The sequence below is a fragment of the Maylandia zebra genome, linkage group LG15 (assembly GCF_041146795.1).
Source record: "Maylandia zebra isolate NMK-2024a linkage group LG15, Mzebra_GT3a, whole genome shotgun sequence".
Lineage (NCBI taxonomy): Eukaryota > Metazoa > Chordata > Actinopteri > Cichliformes > Cichlidae > Maylandia > Maylandia zebra.
The window spans coordinates 5,716,749-5,725,922 of NC_135181.1; the positions used below are offsets into that span (position 1 = coordinate 5,716,749).

Consider the following 9,174-nt stretch of genomic DNA (forward strand, 5'->3'; position numbering starts at 1 on the left):
GATAAGGTATTTCTATCAGTAAACTAGTCATTTATGTGTCATGTGTTAGGTGTAAACTATGTGATGACACAAGCTTATATAAAAGTCTGATACCAGCATACAGCGATCTGTGGTCACCTCCTCACTGAAAATGAGTCCTCACTGCTTCTGTGATTCTTTTAATCTTATTATTGCCTCTGATGTTTGCATAGTTTATGAAACTGAGTCAAATCTCCCTAGTGTTATTGTCTAGCCATTTCTTTTTTTATTATGATGTGTTGTTTCCACAGTTTGTATTGTCTGCACAATTCTATACACTATATGAGACTTTGCCGTGTGTTACAAGGCTCAGACCTAATTATTTAAAATTATGGCTTGCTCATTGCAGGTATGTTTCCCAGCTTGAGTCTCACAGCACTAAAAGAAAAAACGTTTGGATTCTGCCTTTAATGGCAGCAAAATTTCTGATTCTAGTCTTGTACCAAATCAAAAGCTTGATAAAAGTGATAAACATGATAAAAGTTATCCAGTGGGGTCACTAAGGTAAGGTAAAAATTTGTCATAGACTATCGTTTCACATGGCTACACTGTCCCATGGTCACAAACCTTGTTTTGTACATCATATGACTTCAAGGGCTTGCAGCTAAATGGAAAGTCATGAGATTGGCAAGATGAAAAATGATAATTTCACCAACAGATTTGATGTCTTCCTATACGTCACCTCATTTCAGATAACATAATGATTCATCACATATCAGGAACTTTACATATTGTAGGTATGTAAAGCGCTATACAAATACAGGCCATTTACCATTTACAATTTACCATGTATCGGTATGTTCTGGGATTTCTTCTGTTCTTTTAATGCCAAGTCAGTGCTTCATGCAGAAGAGGTGGCCCTATGCCAAAAGATGGGTTCCTGTGGTTTCTGGAACTCACTGGAACATTAACTTAACAAAATGCTCACGGATTACATGGATATCTATTATAAAATCTTTTTAAAAAACGCTTTTGCCTCTGCTGGAAGGGATAAAATGAATACGATGATATAAAGCTTAATAATTTGTTTATTTTTTGATGAAATACTGCTTATAAAATGTGACAAGCATAAAAAAGTACTAAATCAACTTTTAAACTTAGTTAAAGTTCTTAACTAATGGATGCAACCAACTGATGCTGATCCACTATAGCAAAACATTACAGCTCACCTTAAACATAATTTCTATCAACTGGCAAGTTTACCAGTTAGTTGCTAACTTCATATTTGGTCAGTCTTAACTGCAGACCTGGGCATTCCGCTAAGGGTTTGAGTTTTTGGCATGTCTGGCTAAGGGCATGTCTGTGGTGCCACAGCAAATTTTGATCATTCGCCGTGATATTTTCATTTGCTGTCATTCACAAAAGCATAATCCAAAGTTTGATAAGGGTATACCCTTGAATATATTTCAATTGTAATATTTAACAATGGTTACAGCACCACCTAGTGGGAACAGGAAATGGCATGTTTTACACTTTGAGATACAGCTTCAAGGTGACTGACCTGAGCCACCCAAAATAACTCAAGAAGTTGGTCTTGGGTTCTGTGAATTTTTTGCCAAAGGGCGTCACCCTGGTGGCACTGCGAATTTTAATGTTTCACCATGAAGCATGAAATTGCTATAACTCAAAGACACGTGGTCCAGTCTCTCCCAAAGTTCACTGGCAAGATGAGAGTCCAGCCCTGAATAGACTGATATGATACTTGTCAACAATAGTTAGAACTACACCTAGTGAAAACAGGAAATGTAATGTTTTAATTTCATATTCTACTCCTCCTAGATTGACCACATGAATAAATATCAGACTTTGATGAAGCTACAGTGTGAAAATTGGGAGATTTCATTTAACAACAAACCCTGGTGCCATGGTGATTCGTCTTGAAACAGAAGGTAATTGTTGAGATCTTGAAAAGCCTAAAAAAATCATAAAATTCGATCAAGATGCACAAAGACTCTTGAAGCCATGGACTAAACTCCAATGGTAGTGAGCCATTTTGAATTTAATGTATAATTTTGCCAGCATTTTTGAGTTCATAGGCATCTATGTGCCAATATTATGTCACACTTATAGCACCACCTGGTGGCAACAGGAAATACCCTGCAGGTTATAATCATCAAACAATTTATATGGAATTTTAATTGGTTGTTCCAGCCATAATATACAGCAGTTGACATGTGGGTAGTCGATGTATTTAGAGGTAGTCCTCCTTATTCATTTGTCAGTTTACTCTCTACATCGTACCTCTACCACTGGGAACAAAAAAAGTTTCAGAGCATGATGATACCACCGCCATGCGTGACAGTGGTACTGTGTTCTTAGGTTTGAAAGCTTCACCTTTGCGCCTCCAAACATATCTTTTGTCATTGTGGACAGATAGCTCAATCTTTTTCTCATCTGACCATAAAACCTGTCTCCTGAAGGCATTTGGTTTCTCTAAAAAGTTCTTTTGCAACTGCAAATTTCAGTTGACCTTAAACATTTTGGAGCAGAGGCGTCTTTCTTGGATGAACCCCTTTTAGTTCCTTGGGTTGCTCATGAACATCCTAACCAAATCATCTAAGGATGACAGTTTGGGTAATCTTTCAGACCCTTGGAAAGTAGGGATGCATCAGAATAACATGTAGTAAAATACAGTTGTTTAAATTGATGAATCTGCAGCTGTTTGGAAAGGACCCATTAAGCTTCTGGAATAAACTTTCCAAAGCCCCAACTGACACCCTACTGAAAATTTGTGGACTACGCTTAAAAGCTTGTTCTGTTCCAACAAATCAACTATGTTAAATGAACTCTACCAGTTCTGTCAAGAAGAGTGGTCATATATCAGGTCAAAATTATGCGAGAAGCTTGTTGATGGCTGAAAAAAGGATCTAATCAAGGTGCGATTAGCCAAAGAACATTACCCATATATTAGCTAGGGCGTATTTTATACTCTTGACCCTGTGTGGATTAAACAAAATCCAAGTTCTTGTGTTTTCTAAAGTCAATAAAGCTGTACAATCATTCCACCCTGGAAAAAATAACAGCACAGAGGAATCATTAAAAGCCCTTCATACCCATGATGATTATATGTAAACTTCTAAACACAACTGTATCTAAAACACATGAACAGTGTCAGAAAGTCATTTGAAGAAATAAGAAAAACCCCCCAGCAAAGACCTGACACAGGACGATGAATCCAAATTTGACATTTTTGGTTCAAATTGTCTTCCATATGTAGAGAGGAGGACGGGAGAAAGTACAACCATGACAACCATCTGTAAAACATTATCAAGGCAATGTGGGATCATCTTGACAGAAAACGAAAACTAAACACAACCCACATCCAAAGAAGAGCTTTTGATGTCCTTGAAGAAGCCTGAAGACTTTGTAAAGAAATTACAAGAAAGCTTGGCTAATAGACTTCAGGTTGTGTTAAAGAATAAAGGCGGTCATACCAAATGTTAACTTTCAAGCTTTTTTTTAAATTTTACAAACTGCATTTTTTGGCCTTAGATGCTATAATAATTCTGCAATGATGCAAAATGACTGTTGTCTTAAAATTTTTGCACAGCACTATACTAGTCTGCATCAACACTGGGATGGGTGATGCCTGCAGAGATTATTAATGGCATTCACTTCAGAGGGGGGCTTTAATGTTCTGGTTCACTAGCATATGAAATTATACCAGTGAACCTTCTTGCTATAAAAAAAACACAATTTGTTTGGGCAAATTATAATGTATATATTTAAAGCTGTGCAACATGGTGAAATCCACATCGGTGTCATTACCTTTAAACCGGTAGAACTAAACACTGATACCACCTCTTATTACTCATGACCTCTTTCACAACATGATTGGGGATAAAATTTATTTATTGTCTAATTAATGTTTTTGAATATTATTGAGACTTTGAGTGATAGGTGGATCTCAACATAGGCAGTTGGCTAAATGATGTAACCTCAACAAATATGAGTCACCTGTCTTTGTGGTCTTGGTGGCTCCGGGAACTTTTAAATGCAGCTGTCAGACAAATAATATTCCTTTCTCTGTGATCAACTGAACATGTCATTTACAAGTCAATGAAATTAATAACAGTAGCAGGAAACAAGTATCTGTCTCTGTGAAATGTACTCATACAGTCTATTGATCCACCTTGCTAACTAAACTGGCAATCTGCTGACAACAAAACTTAAAAGTGGTCGGACCTGAACTTTCGTGTCCTGCCTAAAAGATGGGTGTGTACCTCCCTCTGCAGACTTCACTGTCACTTCCTTTTAAGTTGAAATGCCTTATTTTATTTTAAATGTCAAGAAGAAACAAAGGACACATTTGTTTAGCTGCAGGACTTATAGAAAAGTACTAATCACTGCGGCTTGGGGTAAAGAGAGTTGGGGTGGAGGATGCAATAAGAGTTCAGATGAAAAGGTACTGCACTCGCAGAGCTTAACAAATGAACACCTACGTGACCAGAAGATCTTATCTCTGGCTTTTTGTTATAATTGATAGTTCCACATTGCCCCTCCTTGGAATTTCCCAACATTATACAGGAGGGATTATGAGTTTAGACTGTTTTGTGTGTTATTTGATTGTTATTGTTAATAGCTTTATTTAACCAGGATACGTAATGCCGAGATTAAAAACCTTTTGTGCGCTGACCAAGACGGAAAAGAAATTGACAACTTGAAACAAAATCACATTTAATAATACTCGCAAATGTCTAAACAAGGATATTCTCGCAACCTTGACTTGGTGCTCGTTCGTCTGGGAGATAGACGCAGAAATGAAGCCACACAATTAGCCACATCTAACAAAAGAAAAGGAAAGAGAAGGCAACTACTTCTATAGATCATGTACATGTACTTATGCTAACCTAACCGTCGCCATTTTTGTTTTTGCCAACTTCAACTGATCTGTTTAGATTTGTTTCCCTGAATTTGACTCAACAGCAAAACCCAAGACTTTGCACAGAGTTTTAGACAATTGTTGCCGACACGTACTGTAATTCAAACCTTCACGCTATCTCGAGTAAAATGTCAACATTTAAGAACTTTCATACTGGTAAAGGTTTTTGGCCTATAGGAATATAAACATTTACAGTCTTTGCTACATCACCTTTACATTCCCAGTTTTGTAATTTATAGTTGTTTAAAATATCAGATTAATTAAAGAAGGAAATGGGCAGTCAAAGAAAGGGAAAGTAAACGAGGAAATTATGAATGAATACTTATGGTGAAAATGAATTATTCGTGGTTCATTTTTTCCAAAAGCAGGATGAGCTTTCTGAAAGGCAAAGCGCCACAAACCACAGTCTGAAGGAAGCAAACACATGCAAGTCACACTGTGTGACTCACGTATTACTGTTAAAATACAGTCAGTGCACTACTGCTTACAAGGAGAATAACTATTTCTCAAGCTTCCTGCTAAACACACAGTTTCATTTTTCACCACTGTGATTAAAAATGAGCTAAAAAAAAAAGCCTCCTATCAGCAAGGAGGGAATCAGCTTAGACCATGTTGGTCACACACAGACTCTGTAAGCCTGTTATACTAACAGGGATTGAAATGGTCTGCATCCATTATGCACTTAATACCTCAGTGTTATGCACACGGATCTCTGTATGTTTCGAGAGACCACTTAAACCGAGATCATCCTCTGACTGTCACTGAGCATCACTTGGTCCCATAGAAATAAGATTCCCTGGAAGACCGAGTCGTCTGACGCAAACAGTGGTGTGATCTGATAAAACTGAAAGATGTGTCATCGGTGTTTGAACCCTCGGTCTGATGGGCCCTTAAGCAGTCTGCTTGCCTCTCTATTCATTAGTCAGTTTGCCAGATAAGATGAAACTAATATCTGTATGGCACACGGTAGCCAAGCAAGTAATTCAACAAGAGATCAGTGGTTTTTTGTTTTTTTTTAAGTCTTGTCTGATCATGTTGTTTGCATTATATTCAGAACCCAAAAGAAAAAAAAGAGGACTGGGACACTAATGAAAATGTCATTTTAAAAAACAAACAAACTGAATGCTAGAGTCAGTGCTCGACAGTGACGGCCCGTTTGGTAGTTTTGACTCGTGAATCTCTCTCAGGTGACCAGTGACGTTTTTAAAAAGCTCTGTGGTCAGACATTTCTAATTGACCGACCTTTTTTTCCCCCTCTGTTTTTCCTGAAAGACCTGGAATGAATCAGAAAGGGGAAGTTTAAACGAACACTGACTTTGTTCCCCACATTTAGCACTGAAGTGAAAGCAAGAACACATCAGTTCCCCTGCTGCTGTACACTACATTAATGCCTAAGGACATACAACATTGTATAGCACATACATGAGAATCAACCTGAATACATTAAAACTACAGAGAAGTAACATTAGCCACAACTGACCTACAGTATTACACAGAACTCCCTAATCCTGATTATGTGGCAGTGTGTAAATGTATATGGGGGAGACTTATTAAGAACTAAAGATGCATCTTAGCTATCTCAGTTTCTTTAGAATAACTAATATTCCATTTTTTAAAATTTTTTTTTTTAATATGCAGCTTCCATATTGAGAGTATAAAGTTTGCTTTTCTGTGCATTAGTTGATCTGGTGAAGTCAAGACAATCTCTGATGAGCGATTTTTCTGCCAAAATGCAGATTACATGAATTCAACAAAGAGAATAATTTATGTTCATGACTTCCATTAATGTGTAATATTAGACAAATTCGGTTAAATTCAGATTTGTTTGGGGTTTTTTGTTTGCTTTTTTTTTTTAATCTTTTCCTCATTGCTTGATCATCATATCAGTTTCTCTTCACTGTCATTTCTCATTAACCGTCTTACACAACATGAAACAGGCCTCTTCTTTTGAACTGTCTAAATAAAACTGAGTAGCCTTTTGTTTCCTCCTTTTCCCTCTCACTGACACACAAAAAGTTCCTTTCTTGAACTGGTGAATGGTTTACAGATTAGCCACAAGGACAGATTATGTACCAAATTAAAAGAGAATAAACAACGTCATAACAGAGAGATAAGCAATCATATGAAGCTCAGTTCTAAATCTGTTCTTTAAAACTACACAGCAAGAAAATGTGACGACTTACTTTTTCCTTTCTTTCCTTTCTCTCTGTCTCTCTTTTTAGAAGTAAACAGAAGCAGTAAAATAAAAATGGATGCACCAGGATGACCAAAGGAAGAGCTTTAAGGCGTTTTCAACACTCAAAAGTGCGTCATCAGTGTGTAATCTGACATTTATTAAAAACATTTGTTCAGTTACAATTGCTTCAACGTTACACCGTTAGGCAGTCGGTCACCGAGTGAGGCGTCCCGCTAATATGGACCCGCTACCAGTGTCGGAAACATCAGTGTCGGTTTTCTGGATGAGCCTTTTAAAAACCGAACTTCACAGAGACACCAGAAGGCGATATTAGCGCGCGCACGCACACACACACACACACACACACACACACACACACACACACACACACACACACACACACACACACACACACACAGTAGAAAAATAGAGTGATTACCAATTGAATCCAATTGAGACTTTTTCATACAAAAAGAAGAAATAAAGAGAATCGCTATGCGCAATCAATGAAAGTCGAGACAAGCACAAAATTACAGCCTACGGTCTATGCTTCAACATGACTTTAGGCTATTTTGACAAAGAGTCCTGAAAAAAAATTCTTCATGTTTTTTGCAAGAAAAACAACAATGTGCCATGGGTGAACATCTGATAGCAGCATCTGGATATTTTGCACTGTGGGTTGGATACTTATTAAGCAGAGTGGGCAGAGCAGCGGGCAGTTCAGCATCTACACATGGAGTATCGCTGTTTGGGAATTCAGCAGATCGTTCCTGTATTGTTCCAGCCAGTTTCTAAGCTCGGAAATCCGGTATCCCTCTGGACCCCTGCCCCCCTGGTACACCACTTTTTCATCGCTCACGATGTAAAGTCTCTCAAAGTAGGCTCCATACGCGGCGTTACATGAGTTGTCCATATTATCCACCACCACGTTGGTCTCCGGCACCTCAGTGAGCATCAGCTGAGCGGCTCTCAGTCTGTCCTCCAAACAGCGATGCTTGGGGATCTGATACGGCGCGTCCGAGCTCACCCAGCCGTCCGAGGGATGCGCCTCTTCGATATATACAACTAAAAAGTCCGCAATGTCTGCGTACTGACTCACGACGCGCTGAAACGCCGTCAGACGCGTCATGAATGGCGGTCAGGAGCAGCTGCCAAAGTTAAGAATGAGCGGTCTCTTCCCTTTCACGCAGTCCAGGATTCGCACCTGCTTCCGCTCCTGGACGAGCACCACCTCGGTGTTGGGCGCAGGGCGCCCAAGGTGCGCAGATTTGAGAAAGTCCAATTTCTGACCATGCCACACGGCCCTCAGGGACTCCAAGGTGAACATCTTGTTAGAGTCAGAGACGCACACCGGCGGGTCGTCAGGGCTCTCCTGCCTCTCTCCCATTTTCAGCAGCACTTGTTTCCTAATGCACAAGAAATCCAGGAGCCACAGCATAACTGCGGCCAGAAGGAACCGGGGCAGCAGCATCAGGCAGAGGGCTGCATGCTTCAGCGCCTTCGCCATTTGGACACCGCCGGAGTCGTCCATCATCTCTCCCCCAGCTGATAGGATGAGACTGTGCCGGCAAACGAGACAACTGGTATTTAGTCACCTTTACCCATTGGAGAAAACTATCTGACGCACGCAGGCACTCTTTTTATAGGTACAGCAGCGTTTGAATAATGAGGAGGGGGGGACACGCCTCCGGTACCCGCACCGCCCACTCACATGGTGGGGATTACCTCCCGTCAACTCTGGGCTTCAAAGATCCACAAAGACATGGGAAGCGCGAGAGGAAGATATATTGAGAGGTTGAATGTTGATAACACATAACAGTTCTCTATCTTTTGGGGTTTGTTTTGTTTATTTATTTATTTTTTCTTTTTTGTACTTTATTGGGCATGTAGACTTCGTACGGTTAGTTCAGAAAGTAGGCAAAACATTTGATTCACTTCATGCTTCAGCGGCCTCTACGGCCACTAGACGGCGCTGGATTCATACAGACCATCTAGGCTGGATGAGTCATTCGCTTCGTCTAGGGCCCCTCAACATATTGTTAGGAAAAGGAGGCAGCATAAACCTGCCATCACCAGTTTCAAAATTGAAGTGCGTGTG

The 9,174-nt window shown here is 39.6% G+C and overlaps 1 protein-coding gene across 1 annotated transcript; it reads right to left on the bottom strand.

Moving 5' to 3' along the window:
- Positions 1-7,212: 7,212 nt before the first annotated feature.
- dio3b (iodothyronine deiodinase 3b) lies at positions 7,213-8,700 on the bottom strand. Its single transcript, XM_012916530.5, has one exon. The coding sequence runs from the start codon at positions 8,608-8,610 to the stop codon at positions 7,804-7,806; it is 807 nt and encodes a 268-aa protein (XP_012771984.1). The 5' UTR covers positions 8,611-8,700; the 3' UTR covers positions 7,213-7,803.
- Positions 8,701-9,174: the final 474 nt, after the last annotated feature.